Consider the following 20199-nt stretch of genomic DNA (forward strand, 5'->3'; position numbering starts at 1 on the left):
TCTGGTTACCACTGAAAATATTGGACTGTGGATGCAATAAGATCCAGTCCTGGGAAAACTGAAACAGCTGGGGTGGTGATGGGGGAATCAAAAGCGATATCACAACGAGAATTGAAACTTTTCTGGACCCGGCGAGACCAGACACTGTAGAGGATGGCATTTTGTTAGTCAAGCGAGAGTGATTGTTCCAAGCAAAGGTTGCTTCCAGATACTGGCTGAACTCCACCATGGTTATCTAAGGATATCCAAAATGAAGATATTGGCAATCAGTTATGTCCAGTGGGCAGGGTTCATTGCAGACTTAGCCGTGTTGGTAGGACAGTGTCCAGGACAAAACTTATTGCCTGCAGCTCCCCTACATTCATGGGAATAGCCAGATAAACTCTGGACTCGATTGCACTCAGTTACACTTGGTTTTTCTGCTGGCCTTTCATGGGCTCAATGTTCATAGTCATTGTGGTCGCCCAATCAAAGTGATTGGATGTGCAGTCTTCATTTGTCAAACACAGGGATGACAATAGAAATGCTACAAGCATTATTTGCAGTACATAGGCTCCCAAAGGTATTGGTCACAGACAATAGGCCCATCATTTACCAGCAGGGAATTTGAGTATTCCTAAACTAGAATGGCAATCGGCATGTAAGGACAGGTCTATACCATCCATTGTCCAATGGTCTGGTGCAAAATCCAACTTTGAAGGCAGGCTTAAAGAAATGGCCAACTGCTACACTTGATAATAAACTGTCCCAGTTCCTATTGCCAAGAGACAGTTTGTCCTTGTTAAGGTGAAGGGCAAGTCTGGAAGGTGTAAGGAATGCTAGATGACTGGAGAAACTGAGGCTTTGGTTAAGAATAAGAAGGAAGCATATGTCAGGTATAGACAGCAGGGATCCAGTGAATCCCTACAAGACTATAAAGGCAGTAAGATTATACTTAAGAGGGAAATCAGGAGGGCAAGAAGACATGAGATAGCTTTGGACATAGGGTTAAGGAGAATCCGAAGTGATTCCACAAATGCATTAGGGACAAAAAGGTAACTAGGGAAAGATTTTATACGTGGGAAATTGTATCTCACCAACCTGATTGAGTTTTTTGAATAAGTGACGAAGAGGATTCATGAGGGCAGAACAGTCGATATGATCTATATGGACTTTAAGTTCAGCAAGTCCACCTATGTGTGGTTCCACAGGAGGTGGGGGAGATACTAAATGAGTATTTTGCATCAGTACTTTCAATGGAGAAGGATATGAAAGATAGAGAACATGAGGAAATAAATAGCAACATCTTGAAAAATGTTCATACTGCAGAGGAGGAGGTGTTGAATGTCTTAGAACGCATAAAAGTGAATCAAGCCCCAGGACCTGATTAGGTGTGGCCTAGAGCTCTGTGAGAACCAAGGGAAGTGATTGCTGGGCCCCTTGCTGAAATATTTGTGTCATCAAAGGCCTCAGGTGAGGTGCAAGAAGACTAGAAGTTGACTAATGTGGTGCCACAATTTAAGAAAGGTGGCAAGGAGAAGCCAGGGAGCTATAGATCAGTGAGCCTGATATCAGTGGTGGGCAAGTTGTTGGAGGGGATCTTGAGGGACAGGATTTGTATTTATTTGGAAAGACAAGGACTGATTAGGGATAATCAACATGGCTTTGTGCGTGGGAAATTGCATCTCGCAAACATAATTGAGTTTTTTGAAGAAGTGACAGAGAGGATGAATGAGGGCAGAGCAGTGGACATGATCTGTATGGGCTTCAGTAAGGTGTTTGACAAGGTTCCTCATGGTAGGTTGTTTAGCAAGCTTAGATCGCACAGCTTACACGAAGAACAAGCTGCTTACATTCAGATCCAGCTCAGGTCAAAGACAGACGGTGGTGGTGGAGAGTTGCTTTTCAGACTGGACCCCTGTGACCAGCGGTATGCCACAGTTGGTGCTGGGTCCGCTGCATTTTGTCATTTCTATAAATGATTTGGATATGAACATAGGAGGTATAGTTAGTAAGTTTGCAGATGACACCAAAATTGGAGGCGTCGTAGACAGCAAAGAAGATTGCCTCAGAGTACAATGGGGTCTTGATCATATGGGCCAATGGACCAAGGATTGGCAGATGAAGTTTAACTTAGATAAATATGAGGCTCTGCATTTTGTAAAGGCAAATCAGGGCAGGACTTATACACTTAATGGTAAGGCCCTGGGGAGTGTTGCTGAATAAAGAGACCTTGGAAGGCAGGTTCATAGTTTCTTGAAAGTCGAGTTGAAAGTAGATAGGATAGCGAAGAAGACATTTATTATGCTTGCATTTATGGGTCAATGCATTGAGTATAGGAGTTGGGAGGTCATGTTGGTCTGTACAGGACATTGGTTAGGCCAGTTTTGGAATACTGCTTGAATTCTGGTCACCCTGCTATAGAAAGGATGTTCTGAAACTTGAAAGGGTTCAGAAAGATTTAGAAGGATATTACCAGGGCTGGAGGGTTTGAGTTATAGGGAGAGGCTGAATAGACTGGAGCTAGTTTCCCTTCAGTGTCAGAGGCTGAGGGATCACCTGATATGAGGTTTATAAAATCATGAGGGGCATGGATAGGGAAAATAGCCAACATCTTTACTCTGAGATGGGGGGGGGGGGGGCGGTGTTTAAAACTATAGAACATAGTTTAAGGTGAGAGGGAAAGGTTTTAAAAGGGACCTAAGGTGCAGCTTTTTCACACAGAGGGTGTAGTGTGTATGGTGTGTACGATATCAGCTATCAAAATTAGTGCTGGAGGCTGGTACAATTACAACATTTAAAACGTATCTGGATGGGTATGTGAATAGGAATGGTTTAGAGGGATATGGGCCAAATGCTGGCAAATGGGAATACATTTATTTAAGATTTCTGGTCAGCCTGAATGAGATGGACCAAAGGGTCAGTTTCCATGCTGTATATCTCAATCACTCTATGATTGTTGGAGCACCCTTCACGCGACTACAGGGCTATCTCCAGCTCAGTTGCGAAAGGGGAGAAGACTCCACACCAGGTCAAATCTGATCTTCCCAGACTCTGGGGGGGAAGGTGAAACGGCATCAGGATCGCCCAACGATGGACAGACTGCTCAAATCAAGAGACGCAGTTTACATTAGGGGAAAAGGTTTGATGCCAAAATTACAGAAACGCCCTGCATGGATAAGAGGCATGGTAAACATGAGGTAGGATCCCATGATATGCAAATTTTGGATAGGTGATGCAGTCCTGAACAAATGCATGGACCACACAAAAACTGCAAACTCACAAACAGGGCAGGAGCAAAGCAAACATGGCTCCTCAGTGCAACCGGTAAGCCTGTCAGACCTAATGATTTCACCATTCAGCCTGTTATTGAAGAAACCTTGGAACCTGAAGTGGACATTGCAGATGTTGCAGCCTCAATGCCTTTACTGCCTGAAGAAGAGGCTGGGTATGGTCTGGGGCACACCACCCATATCTGAGGCTGTGTCAAAGGAACTGTGTCCAGTACAAAATCACCCCAGGAGGTGCCACAAGAAAAAGACCAGGTCTACATTCTCAAACTTAGAGGGAGAGGGATGTAGTGATTGTAACGAGGTCAGTCAGGTGGACCTCTCATAACATGAGTTCCTTGATTTGGGCTGTTAATCTGGTCTGGTCAATGAAACCTGGCTGACAGATATAAACTGGTGTCTCAGAGATTCTCTTCACTCTGAGAGCTGGCTCTGAGGAAGCCAGACCAGTGTCAAGTACTATGTACAGGTAAGTAAAGGGTAACTTTGTGACAGGATACCAGCTGCTGTGGAGTTATTTCAGAATCAAGATGTACAGCAAAAGTTTATTTAAACAGAGTGAATTTAGAGAATGAAGCTGGGGAAGTAATAATTTGGAAGTGGCAGAGGAGTTGAATAATTACTTTGCATCTCATTTAAAGATATGAAAAGCATTCTAAAATTACTGAATAATTAAGGGGAAAAGGGCAGAGAGGAAATAAATATCCCTAGGGAACTATCCCGAGAGGAAAAAGTGCTAGAAAAAGTATTCGGGCTAAAGAACTGTCAGTCCCCTGGACCTAATGGGATGCCTCCCAGGATATTGAAGAAAGTAGCTGCAGAGATAGTGCATGCCCTGATAGTAAATTTCCAAGAATCCTTAGATTCTGGAACAGTTCCAGAGGATTGGAAAGTTGTCAATGTAATACTTTTATTCAAAAAAGTAAGGAGACAAAAAAAAGGTAAGTAGCTTTAGGCCAGTTAACTTAATATCATTTAGTGGCAGAATGTAACATCTATTACACAGGATGCAGCAATAGAGCACTTAAAAATACATAATATGGTCAAGCGGACTTAGCATTATCTAGCCTGGAGTCTCCTGGCAAGAGAGAAGCAGTACACAGGCTGACTGCAGCGGCCCGACTCAAAGGTTAGGCCACAGGTCTGCAGCTTGGCCCAGGCACCTGAAGAAGGAGAAAGATGATCTCAACCTGACATGGTGGTCTGCCTGTGTGGCAGTCTCCAGGCATTGCAATCTCCCTGTGTAGCAGTGCCCTAATGTGATGGTCTGCCAATGTTATGGTCTTGTTCTGACATGGCGCTCTTGTCTGCGTGGAGGTCATCTTCATCTTTGGCATCAGGGTATTCGAGTGACCCAGCAGGTGGTCTCATACGGGAGTGGCAGTCCTGGCCCGTAATGGCAGCCTTCTTTGGCGGAGGCTTCTGACCTGGTTTCCAGAGGCTCAACATGGCGGTCTCATCCTGGCTGCATCTTCAGGGTATTCCATCATTCCTAAATTGGCTTTCCCCAAGCCCAGGAGCAGTTAACTGAACTGTAATGAACTTTGTCTTGATTTTATTTTAATTATTCTTATGTCTGACTTTTGTCATTGATGTAGGTGCCATGGTGGGGTAACTTATAAAACTTTTCATTGTATTTTTCATGTAAACATACACATGACAATAAATTTCTATTCTATTCTTTATTCAAAAAAGGAAGAAAGCCAAGATACAGGTAACTGGCTACAGGCCGGTTAACTTCGTACCTGTCATTGGGAAAATGTTAGGGTCTCTTACACAGTAGTAACAGACCACTTAAATGTATATAATATGGTGAAGCCAAGTTAGCGAAGTCTAGCCTGGGGTCACCCAGCAAGTGAGAAACATGTTTCAGGCTGACTCCTCTGGCCCCAACTCACAGGTTAGGCCGAGGCTCCTAGTCTGCAGTTAGGCAAGAGTGCCTGAAGGAGGAGAAAGGTGGTCTCAGCCCAGTATGGTAGTCTCCAGGTGTGGCAGTCTTGTCTCAGCATGGCAGTCTCGTCCCCGTGTGGATGTCTTCTTCATCTTCAGCATCCAGGTATCCCAACAACTTGGCAGGCAGTCTCAGCCTAGCATTACAACAACCTCTTCTAGCCTAGTATCCAGCGTCCTGGCTTTGCAGTCTTGTCCAGGCTGCATATTCAGGGTATTCAAGCCCAGGAACTGTTAACTGAACTGTGATGAACCTTATCTCAGCTTTACCTATTAAAAAATTATTGGTATGTATGACTTCTGTCCTTGATGTAGGTGCTGACATGTAAAACTTTTCACTATATTTTTCATGTACAACTATGCATGACAATAATTTTTTATTGTATTCTATACTATTCATTGCTTCATGGAGGTGAAATTATGCCTGAGAAATTTACTAGAATTCTTTGCCCTAAGTAATAAGCAGGGTATATGAAGGGGAAGCAGACGGTGTAATATGTTGAGATCTTCAAAAGCTGTTTGATAATGTACTACACACGAGGCTACTTAATAAGAGTCTATGATGTTGGAGATTGTATATTGGCATGAATAGGAAATTAGCTAATTAATAGAAGACAGAAAGTTGGGTAAAGCAGGTATTTTTAGACCAACAACCTATAACTAACGGTGTACAAGGATCAATGTTGAACTCACAAGTATTTACAGTATATGTTACGTCTTGGATGAGGAAAATGAACATGCTGTCACCAATATTGCAGATGACACAGAAGTAGGTGGGAAGACAAATGGTGTGGATGACACAAAGAGTGTCAAAGAGATACAGACAGGTTACTGCCCAAATTGAATATAAATGGGAAAATTTGACGTTATGAATTTTGGCAGGAAGAACAGAAGAGCTAAGTATGAATTAAATGGAGAAAGTCTGCAGAAAACTACAGCACAACAATATGGGGTACTTTGTGCATGAATCACAAACAGCTAACATTCAAGTTCAGTGGGAAGACATTGATTTTTTTTATTTCAAATGAAATTGAACATAAAAGTAAGGAGGTTTGACCATAGCTTGAATACGGTGAACAGTTTTGTGCCCCTTACCTAAGGAAAGAGGTACTGGCAGAAAGTTCTAGAGAAAGTTCACTAAGTTGATACCAAGTAAAGAGGACAATCATGGTGAGAGATTGAGTAGGATGGGGCTGTAGTTTTTAGAATTTACAAGTGATAAGAGGCGACTTTATCAAAATATTCCAGAATCTGAGATAATGGGAACTGCAGTTGCTGGAGAATCTGAGATAACAAAGTGTGAAGCTGGATGAACACAGCAGGCCAAGCTGCTTGGCCTACTGTGTTCATCCAGCTCCACACTTTACTCCAGAATCTTAAGTGTTTTGACAGGATAGAAACAGAGAAGTTGTTTCCCCTTGTGGGAGAGTCTAGGACCAGAGTAATGGGTTGCACATTTAAGGCCAAAATTAGTGGGAATTTCTTGTCCGAGAAAAGCAAATCTGTGGAATTTTTAATCGCTGAGATTTTTCAAGGTTGAATCATCAAATATATACAAGACTGAGAGACATCTTTAATCAGTAAGGAAATCATAGGTTATGAGAAAAAGGCAAGAAGGTGGAGATTAGCTACAGATCAGCCATAATATAATGGAGTAGCAGAACAGATTGAATGGGCTGAATGGCTATTTCTGCTTCTATTTCTTATGGTCTTGTGTTTAAATAGTCATTGACCTTGCCTTCTCTACATCTCTAACTCTTTGACTCCTTCTATTCACAAACCCACCCTGCATGCCCCCAACCCAAATTACAAATTAGAGCTCTAATCCTCTAAGTCTGGGCTCTTACAAACTCACCCTTCATTTAGTCACCTGCCATTCTCTGTAATTTTCTCCTTAACCCCTCACCTTCTCCATCTTTAAGATACTTCATAAAATCCATTTCTTTGACCAACTTAGATCATCTCTTCTAATATTTCATGCTTTAGCTCAGTACTTATCACATCTCTGTTAAAATACCTTGCGCCATTTTGCAAAACAAAAGGTTATACACGATTAAGTTGTAGTTATTAAAATATGCTGCATTCTACACTGGAGTGAAAAATGAAATAAAAATGTATTTTCCTTTTCTAGCAGGAATCATCCTGTTCCAACCTCAACTGAGTAAGTCACAGTATTGCTGGTAAATGTAAAAGTTAGTACTCATATATCAGTATTCTATTTCCTTAAAAAGTATAAGCTGTTAAACAAGCACACCAATAAAAATTGTACATCAAACATGGATTTAGTTTTGTTAAAGATTAATCATGTACTTTTGTAACAGGTATTGATTTCTGCGCAGCAGTATAATTAAAAATCAATATTTAATTGAATTTATAAAGATTTATAAAGGCACATAGTTCAGCTTTAGCCTCATCATATTATGGCTTTCTTTTCTAAATAGTTAAATATTACATTGCGGCTTTGTTCTGGTATATTTAATAAGTTTTATTATAACATAAGTTACTTTCTATTTTTAGGTAATACTGTTCTAATCTGTTATTTCACAAACTGGGCGCAATACAGACCTGGGATCGGTCGGTATCTGCCTGATAAAATTGATCCTTTTATGTGCACCCATCTGATTTATGCATTTGCTGACATGAATGCAAACCATGAAATTACGACCTATGAATGGAATGATGAAGTTCTTTACAAAAAATTCAATGATCTAAAACAAAAGTACGTAGAAAAATTTCTCAACAGTTCATTTGTACCTTGAAGATTTTCTTTAGTAATGGTTAATTCTCACATGAAATGTTATCATGTTTTGTTATCCTCTGCCCTTCCTTCATCCTTTTTTTTGTCACTTCTAGCCACACGGCTTGAATTGTTAGAGTACAGCTTAGGGTTTTGTCATCAAAATGACCCATGGCTTTTGGAAATTTGAAGTAATGTGAAAAGGTTAAAAACGTTAGGTTTATAACAAGGCAGCATTGCAAAATCAACAATATTGATCCAGAAAATTAATCACAAAATGGATTGTATGTGGCTGGTGCCCATGGAGGGTACATTGGGTCCAACATGGAGTCATTCAAAGTAAATGATGAAGTCACCAGGATCCCACTCTGATTTCCATGCTGAGATTTCTTGATGTCTGTCATTGACCCATTTGATGAGTTGGGAAGTTCAATATTATTGAGGCAATTTGGGTCTTTAACAAGGCATTAAATATGCTGTAATCTACCTTAATTAGAAACTAAACATCATCTCCCGAGAAACTCAGTACACTGCTTGTCAGTAGCATAAAAGATAATAAAGACCCCCTTGGACTTCTGGCCTGATTCTGTCACAAATATCGGCATTTCCTACATCACTAATTATTTCCATAGATGTTGAATCACAAGCTCTGTTTCTTAGATAATGAATTATTTAATAATATATTTTATATTATATTATAAATATATATATATATTAAATATATTATATTTGCAGATAAGTACGTAACTAATCTCTATAACTAAACACAGCTCACTGTTATATCCCAAAAGTACATGTATGGCTTTTTCTTTAGCTCACTGAAATAAATCCTTGTTTTCAATATTGAGAAGTTCAGTTTAGTTGTTAAAACATTACCTGATAATAACTTTATTTTTTACAGGAATCAACAATTAAAGACTCTCATAGCTCTTGGAGGATGGAAATTTGGTTCCAAGCGGTAAAAACTGTATTTAAAAAAAGTACACAGATGTCAGAAATTTGTTTAAAAATGCTTCCCTAAAAGTTGGTCAAATTTATATTGGAAATGTGGTACGTTAGTTTGTCACAATGGGATTAACTAAAAAATATAAGACACAAAGCTGCTGGTGAAATTTGGTGAGAACAGAGGCTTCCTCCACTGGGAAAATTGTTCAAAGAACAAAACACTACCAGAATCGTGGAGTCACAGCCAATCTTAACTGTGCCATATTAACATTTTGTAGATCTACATGGCTGCTGGACAAATGGCCAACTTGGTCAGAGTGCAGGCAATAACAATAGTGTTTGTTAGCAGCAGCTGGGACCCTCGCGAATGGTTTCTGAGTAATCCATGCCCTGATTTCTGTGTTTTAGAAATTACTGTGTGGAATTGAGTAAATTTAGTGGATCGTTAATATTGTAGCCAACCTTTACTCCATATTGAATGTCTTCTGTCCATTAGTTTTGATGGTGGAGACGTGTTATAATTAATGATACTGAACCTAGTCACAATTTCCATTTCCTAATTTCTGCAGTGACAAGATTATCTGACTCAAACCTGAGACTAAAGACCCTATTTTCTCAGAGTCATTGAAACTCTATGGACATTCCAAGATAGTGGGCAGGGCCCAGATATGTCCAAAAGTCACCAACTTTTAGAGATGCACCGTAGAAAACAATCTATCAGGGTGCACAACAGCATGGTGTGGCAGTTACTTTGCCTACTGAAGATCCTGCCATTCTGGAATATTTCTCCCAAGTTAAGTTTAATGAACTGCAAAATTTTACAACACAATGCTACTTATCTCGAATACAAAATTTCAGGTCTTAATCTGGAATTTTTCATGTCTGTATTTTATTCTTGCGCTTGCATATAGAGCTGATTCTATAAATGTATAACCAGTAAATTTTGATCCACACACTTAAGAAATGATGAGTTGCAGACGATTTAATTCTGAAACCAGTGCTTACTTTTTATTTAAACAAGCAAATGTTTAGTGCCACTTGTGTATCGATATGTTATTGCCTGTTTAAGAAAATTTTTGTTGTTCGTGTTTAATCCCTTTGGGAATCAGTTAGCTCAGGTGGTTCAACAGCTGGTTTCAGAGTGATTCCTCTAGCGTGGGTTCAATTCCCGCTCCAGCTGAGATTCCAATGAAGGTCCCACAGTCAGGTAGAGATGTCAAAGATCAGTCTTGAGTTCTGTTTTCTGCAGTATAATCGATCTTTATTCGAGCGCTTTGCCACACATGTGGGAGAGGCCAGAGACCATTCCAAATCTGACCTAAATGTGGGGTTGAGTCACCCTTTTAATAGTTAGCTCAGATTGGAAGAGAGGTCAATGATGCTCTGATTTCCCCAGTGAGACAAGGAATTTTCACGTTACAATAATTACATGCAACATTGTCAATGTTCCTTCCTCCTTAAACCATGCATCCAATCCTATAAAATACCTGATCAATGATGGAAACCGCTATGAACACCCCTTGGTTCCCCATGATCTCATGATGTTTTACCAGACATTGTAATCATCAGGCCTTGGAATCTTACAATGCAATCCATTAATTCACATTCCAAAGTTAATGGTTATATTCCTTCAGACGTTTCCTGGATTTGCTTATCTCTTGTACCATAGAACTCTGTGGAAAGCTTGGGAAGTGATTGCTGGGCCCCTTGCTGAGATATTTGTATCATCAATAGCCACAGCTGAGGTGCCAGAAGACTGGAGATTGGCTGACATGGTGCCACTTTTTAAGAAAGGTGGTAAGGAAAAGTCAGGGAGCTATAGACTGGTAAGCCTGACATCAGTGGTGGGCAAGTTGTTGGAGGGAATCCTCAAGGACAGAATTTACACGTATTTGGAAAGGCAAGGACTGATAGTGAACATGGTTTTATGTGTGGGAAATCATGTCTCACGAACTTGGTTGAGTTTGTTGAAGAAGTAATGAAGAGGATTGAAGAGCACTGAGTGGTAGAAATGATCTGTATAGACTTCAATAAGGCATTTGACAAGGTTCCTCAAGGTACTCTGGTTAGGAAGGCGAGATTACACAGCTTGCAAGAAGAACTAGCTGTTTAAATACAGAACTGGCTCAAAGGCCGAAGACTGAGGGTGGTGTTGGAGGGTTGCGTTTCAGACTGGAGACCTGTGACCAGTGGTCTGCCACAAGGATTGTGCTGGGTCCACTGCCTTTTAAGGCCATAAGACATAGGAGTGGAAGTAAGGCCATTCGGCCCATTGATATAAATGATTTGGATGTGAACATAGGAGGTATGGTTAATATATTTGCAGATGACATCAAAATTGGAGGTGTAGTAGACAGCAATGAAGATTGCCTCAGAGTACAATGGGATCTTGATCAGTTGGGCCAATGGGCCAAGGATTGGCAGATGAAGTTTAACCTAGATAAATATGAGGTGCTGCATTTTTTAAAGGCAAATCTGGGCAGGACTTATACACTTAATGGTAAGTGGGGAGTTTTGCTGAACAAAGAGACCTCGGAATGCAGGTTCATAGTTCCTTGAAAGTGGAATTGCAGACACATAGGATAGTGAAGAAGCCATTTAGTTTGCTTGCCTTTATTGGTCAGTGCATTGAGCATAGGAGTTGGGAGGTCATGTTGTGTCTGTACGGGACATTGGTTAGGCCACTGTTGGAATACTGCTTGCATTCTGGTCTCCCTGCTATACAAAGGATGTTGCAAAACTTGAACAAGTTTAGAAAAGATTTAGAAGGATGTTGCCAGGGCTGGAGGGTTTGAGTTATAGGAAGAGGCTGAATAGACTGGTGCTATTTTTCCTGGAGTATCGGAGGCTGAGAGGTGACCGTATAGCAGTTCATAAAATCTTGACAGGCATGGATAGGGTAAATAGATAAGTACTTTTCCCTGGGGTGGGGGAGTTCAAAACTAGAGGGCATAGGTTTAAGGTGTGAGGGGAAAATTTTAAAACAACCTAATGGGCAATGTTTTCACACCAAGGGTGGTGCTGTATGGAATGAGCTACCAGACGAAGTGCTGGAGTTTGGTACAGTTACAACATTTAAACAATATTTAGATGGGTATAGGAATAGGAAGGATTTAGAGGGAAATGGGCCAAATGCTGCCAAATAGAAATAGGTTTATTTGGGATATCTGGTTGGCATGGACGAATCGGACTCAAGAGTCAGTTTTGATGCTGTATATCTCTATAACTGCTTGAATTCTGTTATTTATTGTATTCATTCCTATCTCTATCAAATTCAGTTACTTATCTTATATTTCCCACTGTCCTAAGCACAGGAGATACAAAAGGAAGTTAGTTCTTACGACAATTCCTATAAGATTCATAATGTTAGTTCTACTGTAAAGTTAATTGTATGTAAGGTTTTGTGTTTACACCTACTATTAGCATTCTTTAGCTAATGAGTTGTGAGCAGTTTGGGTCCCACCTGACTTTGGATGCTCATTTAGACACTCAGCTGCTGCATTATAATTCATTCTAGTCACATGCTGTCTTTGGGTTAAAAGACTGCCCCTACTCTGACTAACTCTTTTTTACCTAATGGAACAACATCATTCTCAATGATAAGACTAAAACTCAATCACTTTCACTGCTCAATGAACTTGTTTGCTCTCCTTGATTTTTCTAGCCAGAATCGCACCCTTATCATCCGTGACTGCTGTTGTGCAATCCTACTTTTCTCTTTAATGCTTCAAATTTCAAGCTGTCTGCTCTTAGACATTTCTTATCTGTTTCCTACAGGCCTCTGCAGCCGCTGTTTGTGCAGAACTCCCTGTATATTAATTTGTAAGATTCTTTGTTCAAAGTATTCCCTGTCACCTTGAGATATCTTCTTCTCAATGCTACTATTGTTCCAACTTATGACCTCACTTAAATGCTAGCTCAGGCAAGCTAGTTCTGTTACTGCAGCCATATTTATGCCTACGGCAGGCACTACTGTAGCCATATTTATGCCACTCTGATCAGGGGCTACCTCAACACCCACCTTCTCGACCTTTCCCCTCATCTGAAGCATGGTGACCCTCAGGTTAAACCACCACCAGTCGTCTCTGTCTCTAATGGGAGCACGGCCCTATGGTCTGGTTGGACCATGGCAACCTTACCTTGCCTTTTAATCCCATTCCGGTTCTTGAATTTTAAAATAGATGAAGTCACACTAAATGCATTTTGCATTGTACTACATGTTAAAAAAACCCATCAATTTCTTAACTTCCTCCTACCTCTCTGGCTCCTTTCCTAGTTATAACAACATGGTATCTGCTCAGACTCATAGAGCAACATTCATCGACTCTGTGATCAGGTTTCTGAAGAAATATGGGTTTGATGGTTTAGATCTGGACTGGGAATATCCAGGTTCTGAAGGAAATCCACCAGAAAATAAACAACTGTTCACATCTTTAATTGCGGTAAGAAAACAGCTCTCACTTTTAAAGCATTTAAATGTGCAGTAATTTTATCATTACTACTGATGAACTGTTAAATATCTAAACTGCTCATTTTAAGTCACTTGCCTTTTCTCATTCAGATTTATTCTCATCTAAGTGATTGAAAGAATCTAAAAATATTGTTAACCTGTTAAATTACTAACATTTTATCAAGTTAAAACATACATTTAAACAGGTTATGGGACAGATTCTTGGTTTTGGAGGCTAAATGTGGTGCTGAGTTTATAAGTAGGATGTTTTAATGCTCAGGCAACAGTCAGGTCAGCTCCTGGCTCTGGGTAGTCACCTATATTAGTGAAAAGTCATACAGTCTGAAATCTAGACACTGTTTATGTTCTTTCAAGCCTGGATATTCCTTTGACTTTGTCTCCTTCTGTGAGACACAGACTCAATGAGTTAAACAGCAGGGCAGGAAGCTTGGTGTGGTGGTGTCCAGGTTTGGCAGTCTTGTCCCGGTGTGAAGATGTTATCAATGTGGAGGTCTTCTTCAGCGGCGGCTTCTAGGCACTTAAGAGACCCAAAGTGGCGATCTTGTCCAGTCCTGACATGGAAGTTACATCCCAGCATGTGGTGTTGAGGTCTCGCTTGTATTCCAGCCTAGAGCAGTGGTCTCCCATAGTCTTGTCCTGAAGGGTAGTCTTGGCTTGACATGGTGGTCTCTGGTTTCACAGTCTTGTACTGGGATTGGGTTCATCGACGACACAAGGACTCACAGAGTACCTGACCAGTGACACAGAATTTCCTCAATGCCCAATCATACTCATTAGAGAGTGATCACTGCTGATGATGAACATCCTCAGCCGATACATCTTTATTTCTCTTCCAGTTAAAACTTAATATTAGGAACAATGACTTCCTCAAAAATCTGATTGACTTGTGATCCTTTCATGAGCTGATCCTCAGAGATGCTTTATAATCCTCAGCCTGTTCACAGGGACAACTCTTGTAACTCCAATCCTCCCAGTTCTCCCAGAATTCTTTCAAACCGTTCTAATTAATGATTATTCTCCTTGAAACCTTCCTGCCTCCAGTTACACTGTCAATCATCATTGAATCAGGCAGTTCTTCCTCATCAACATCATTCTTTCTTCAACTTTTTTCATGCTAGGCCACTCCTTTGCTTTTATCCCATTCAAACAAACAGACCAGCCTCACAGCATCATGCCAGCTCCATGTTCAACCTTACCCCCTCCTCAACCCACAGTCTTTCATCTACCATCTTCAGTATTGTCACTGACAACTCACACTGTTCATCTTCTGTCTATGGTTTTGAGAAGTATGGATGTTTGAGAAGGATCTGCCACATCAGCTGGGAGGGAAGGCATACTAACATCAACATGCTTGTAGCAACTTAATAGTGTCAGCATTTAGTCCAAAATCATTGGAAACAAACTCCGCTGGTCTGGCCACTTGCTTACGATGCTTCAGTTCTGACTGCCAAAGCACATCATCTTCACCCAGCTCAAGGAAAGCATTCAAATGAGAGGAAGACAAATACAACATTTCAAAGACTCCCTAAAGCTTTCCCTCAAGAAATTCAACATAGATGTCAATGTGTGGGACACGCTGGTTCAGAAGAAAGCAACTTGGTGGAAAGTCCTACATGAAGGGACACAATTCTTTGAGAACACCTGCCGGCAAGCGGAAGTAAAGAAAAGTAATCAGAGAAGGGAATGCCAATGATCTCAAAGCCAAGAACTATGTCCACCTCCTGTAAACCAGTGCTAAAGGTGTCGGCAGAGATGCAGCCACCTCAATATGGTTATGCCCATCCTGCATTACCCAGGGTGCTTGCCTTCTCCCTCATTAAACCAACTACAAGGGACCTGTACCATTGAATATTATTGCAGTGCATTGCACATGTGGCACATAATTCACTCTGACTTTTGGTGGCTGTTATCTTGTCACACCTTAGAATTAACAGCATAAATAATGGCTTCATCTGTGTTCATAAAATTCAGATTATAAGACCAGAGAACGCTTCTGCGTTCCTGCACATAGACCAATCCCACCACCGCTGCCAAATATTGTTGAGCACAAATGGTCCTTCAGCTCAGACGTCAGTGCATTATGGCAGCAGGTCGGAGTGTCAGTGGAATGAGTGGCCAGAGCCTGTTGAACTGTCTGCTGCATGAGTGCTTTATTTCATCAAAAAATCCTTAACTGAGTGCTCACACAATTTTTTTTTTGCTTTTGGCTTCTATATTGCTTTACCCAAGTTTGAATGTTTGAATTGTGTAGGAATTCATTCTATGCATTCTCAGTAATGTACTCGATATTGACCTGACTGAAGGAAAGAATAATGCACATAAAGTTTTCTTTCAATTCCTTTGCCTAAAAATCCTGTCTAACTAACTTACATTCCCCTCTTGTTATGCTTCAGTATGCCCCGTAATGCTGGTCACATGTGTGATTTCCCTTGACCTTCCTGAGCATCCCCTACGCCCATAACCGTGAAGCTCCTCATGTCTTTTAATAGACTTTCACTGCCTCATATTCAATTTGTCACCTGTTTCACCCAACCAATGTCCCTCATTAGCCCCTTGTGTTTCTCACCCTTGCTGTGCAGCTCTCACCCTTCCTTGCCCCACTTCCTCCGATCGCTCTGACTTTGCCCTCTAATTCTCTGTTGCCCACTTTCACTCCCCAGGATCATTCAAGCACCTTTTAGATTTCACTCCATGTTAGACCTTCCTATCTGTTTCTATAGTTTTTCTGGTCTTCACTTTTTAACTTTGAGCCTCTTATGCCTGCCTTGATCAGATTTGCAGGTGTCATCCAGGGTGGCTACCTCACTTGGCTAGTCTGGATAAGCACATTGTCCACATCCCATACACTGTTACTGGTAGGAATCAAGATTATTATGAATATGAATTCTCATGTGACTTCAGACCCCTCATGCTGTAACAGCTCAAGCAAGGAAATGCCTTAATTACGAAGGATATATGTCAGTGAAGAAGTGAGTACTCACTGGAGTTTCCAGGAAGAAGTCTACTCCACCAGCTGCAACTTTTAAATACACGGTTGGGTTTGTGGATACATTTTCCTTACTTTTCGCTTAACGAGATGTCTACCATTAATGTATTTCCAGCAGGCTGCAGTATTACTGAGTATTATATAGCACATGTTAGTGACTTCCGACAGTTACATTGGGGAAAAGTGACCTGTCTGCAGGGTTTTGGGAGCTTAATACCAAAACTTTAACCTAACATTGGGCATCTGAATTTTGACCTCCTACCCAAATAAGGTCCCCCAGCCCGTATGCCCTGTCCGGCCTGGAAGATTTCACTAATAGTTTGTGTCCAAGTAGCACTGTTGGATAAACAAATTGTAGGGGCAAATTACTACAGATGTTGGAATCTGTGCTGATGCTAGATATCAGAGCAGATCAGGCAGTGTCAGTGGGGAGAGAGCAAGCAGGGGTGGACACACTTGTTGTGCCATTCTCACATTCTGTTCACTTAATCTGAACCATCTATATCTTTTCTCCGCAAGCACCTTACACCTACTATCTCCACGCCCCACCCCCCCCCCCCAACTCCCCAAACAATAGCACAAATGTCCCCCACACACTTCACTTCAGCTCTGATGAAGTTGCCTAGACACAGATCATAAGCTTGCTCTCTCTCCATGGATGCTGCCTGACCAGCTATAATCTCCAGCATTTGTTATTGGATAAACAGTTGTGTTGGTTGCTAATATTTTGGTTTGTTGTTTAAAAACCAGAACTATTATATTCTGATGACTAATGACAAGATAGCCTAAATCTTAACTTGATTTTTCAATATATCAAATATACTTCATACCTGAAGAGACAAAGTATCAGAAAAAAAATGGTTTCGCTGTAGAATTTGAGAGGTAATTGTATGATCTTAACCAAATCTTAATTCAGTGTGCAAGCTGGTCCAGAATCCCTACAAAGATTCAAATGGGAGTCTTGGGCCATTTGTAGTTCTCATTAAGTGCATTTATATTGTTTTCTATCAAAAGGTATGAAGTTTCTAGACTGGCATTTTCTCATCTGGGAAACTACTGCTTCTTGCCATTTTTCACTAGTGTGTTTAGCAGGATGGATGACGACATCAGGTTGTGTTTTCAAGATATGAAATAGACCTGGTAAGGGATCTTAGGCTGAAATATGTTGCACTAAAGTGGAAAGTGACGAAATGATCCTCTTAACCATTATAGCCAGGATTGGGCAGCTGGGTTGAAATCACATGGATTACATTTTCTTTGGGGAACTACTTTAATGTAAACATTACAGCCATGATAATCCTACCCATGATCCCTATAATCACTGCTCTCTGCTTAAACCATGAGATTACGGTTTTCATTCCATTATTTTATTTCCCTAGGAATTGAGAGCTGCCTTTACAAAAGAGGCAAAAAAAACAGGAAGTGCCAAACTGCTGATTACAGCTGCTGTGGCTGCTGGTAAAGACAAAATCGATGCTAGTTATGAAGTATCCAAAATTTCTAAGTAAGTGGAGTTTAGTTTTAAGTGTAGATCCTGTTTGTGCAGTTTAATTTCTGTTAGCTAGAATTAATTCAGTCCTCTGCCACTTTAAAAATTGCATTCTGTGTTTAATTCCAAAGGAGGTTGAATTTCAGTCAGGAGCAAAACAAATTTTGACAACTTTGTTGAGAAACATGTGCAGCAAACTGTGTCCAAAGCACAATAAAGCAAACCATAAAAGTTGAAAACCACTAGTGTAACATAAATCAAAATAAGCTAGTGTCAACTTGAGGTAAAAACAAACATAGACGGGACATAAGTGAGGATACGCACATCCGATTACTGTGCAAAATGTGCAAGCAATTGCCTATGAATTTTAAACTCTGAAAGGCTGATTTCTGCTGCCCAGGGCCTTCCGTGAAACTGGCGAGAGATGTGAGCTGCACACATGGAGCTTTTCTGGATATTCAATTAGGACACGCTAGGACATTAGGACCTGGTCAGTCCAGCAATTCATTGTAATTGAACTGAGCACCCTGGATTCTTCCAATTACCAAGCCAAGCCAATCTGACACCCTCTCAACAACCCAACTACTCTTAACCACCTGATTACCATCCCATTCAACCACCAACTGCCCCAACTATACTAATTACCACCCATTATTCACTAACCAGTTCACTTTGTTATCCACTGACCCTTCATCTGTCTCATCCACTTTACGTTTCATTAATCTACTCACTTATTGAAAAAACTGAACCTTTAAAAGCTTACCTCAGTATAACAGCTACGCCATGAAAAGAGCAAGTCCTGTTTTTGTCTTTTCTGGTATTATCTATATCAATTCTTCAGAGTGCTTCAGCTGTTTTATAAGTTTCAGCTGAAAAATCATAAAATGATCAGATTACAGAAACCTTCATTGGCAGCCTGAAGGCACACAAAATCAATGCTGACTCGAAGATCTGAGCCAAAGGCTCTAAATGGAGGAGAAAACTGAGGCTATTTCTTCAGTTTTGTGAGCCTTCAGCCAGAATTGGAATTGGAGATAAATGCAATTTCTGCGGATTGTCAGTTGCTATTAATTTATATAATACTTGGCAGGAGCTTAAGATTCTTGGTACATTCAGTTTAGTTGTGAGCACTCGCTCTAGTTTTAATTCCGCATTTTAGTGTGAAAAGTGGACTTATTGTGGTAGTTTATATTTTGAATTCTAAATTACTGTCTTGAGCTGGATTTAAGTTACACTATCTAAAAGTAGGCTTGTTTTACAACAGGTAGGGATAGTACTTAGGACTGCATTATATCTGAATTATATTGGGCATTATTCTGTATTAGTGTATGCTGGTCTTGTTTATTGTTATGACCTCCTAGTAATAGTAGATATTATGATTTAACTTGCTGCATTTTTGTTTCTTTAGATATTTGGATTTTATCAGTGTGATGACATATGATTTCCATGGTCACTGGGATACCTTCACTGGGCACAACAGTCCTTTATATCGTAGCAATGTTGATAAGAATGTGGCTTTGGATTATAATATTGTATGTTTACAAATTCTCCCATTTACATTATGCTGGCAATATCCACATTTTGAAATATTTTTTGAAAAGAGGTTTAACAAAGATAATTAGACTTTCTTGAACCCAGTGTTGTTCTATCTGCTCCTGTTACAGGACTCTGTTGTTAAATACTGGAAAGATAAAGGTGCAAATGCAAAAAAACTGCTGGTTGGAATTCCAACGTATGGACGAAGCTTCAGATTGAGCTCTTCAAATTCAAATGTCGGTGCTCCAGCGTCTGGACCTGGACCAAAGGGTGAATACACAAGAGAGGATGGCTTCTTGGCAAATTATGAGGTGGTAAACTTGAATAACTTTAATTTTCTTTGAACAAATTTAAATCAAAACAAACTGCTATTTATACAGTGCTAAAAATTTTGACTTGATTGTTTACATGTTCATCCTTGTTACCACATTGGTGGTGTGACACCTGATCTCACTTTGAATATGTTAGAAAACACCAAAAGTAAATGTCCTGACATCATGTTCTATAGCCTGCTTGGTAAGAAGTTGCAAATTCAGTGATGGGGTTGCCAAGGACTGCAGCTGTGCTGAACGGAAATGGGGTTGCAGTCACGTTCGAATTACCTAACTGGTCACAACAACATATGCATCGGCATACAAGATACTGCTTTAATGTTGAAGCTTTAGGTTCTTTCTTTATAGAAAAGTATGCTAATCTAAGGCTGAAGACTCTCCTTCAGCGAAGGAACATATGCTGGTTTACAATGCCATCTATATCCCTTATATTAAGTTGAAAATGAAGAGGATTATTACATCAGAATGATGTCAAAGTAAACCA

General features: G+C 40.4%; 1 protein-coding gene across 1 annotated transcript in view; it reads left to right on the forward strand.

Moving 5' to 3' along the window:
* The first annotated feature begins 822 nt into the window (after positions 1–822).
* The window catches only part of LOC125462673 (acidic mammalian chitinase-like), a 37823-nt gene continuing 18446 nt past the window's right edge, over positions 823–20199 (forward strand). Inside the window, exons 1-7 of the mRNA XM_059653260.1 lie at positions 823–922; positions 7737–7938; positions 8858–8914; positions 13178–13343; positions 17738–17862; positions 19256–19379; positions 19512–19694. Coding sequence (XP_059509243.1) covers positions 823–922; positions 7737–7938; positions 8858–8914; positions 13178–13343; positions 17738–17862; positions 19256–19379; positions 19512–19694 — 957 coding nt within the window. The remainder of the gene's footprint in view (positions 923–7736; positions 7939–8857; positions 8915–13177; positions 13344–17737; positions 17863–19255; positions 19380–19511; positions 19695–20199) is intronic.

This window comes from Stegostoma tigrinum, chromosome 21 (assembly GCF_030684315.1).
Source record: "Stegostoma tigrinum isolate sSteTig4 chromosome 21, sSteTig4.hap1, whole genome shotgun sequence".
Lineage (NCBI taxonomy): Eukaryota > Metazoa > Chordata > Chondrichthyes > Orectolobiformes > Stegostomatidae > Stegostoma > Stegostoma tigrinum.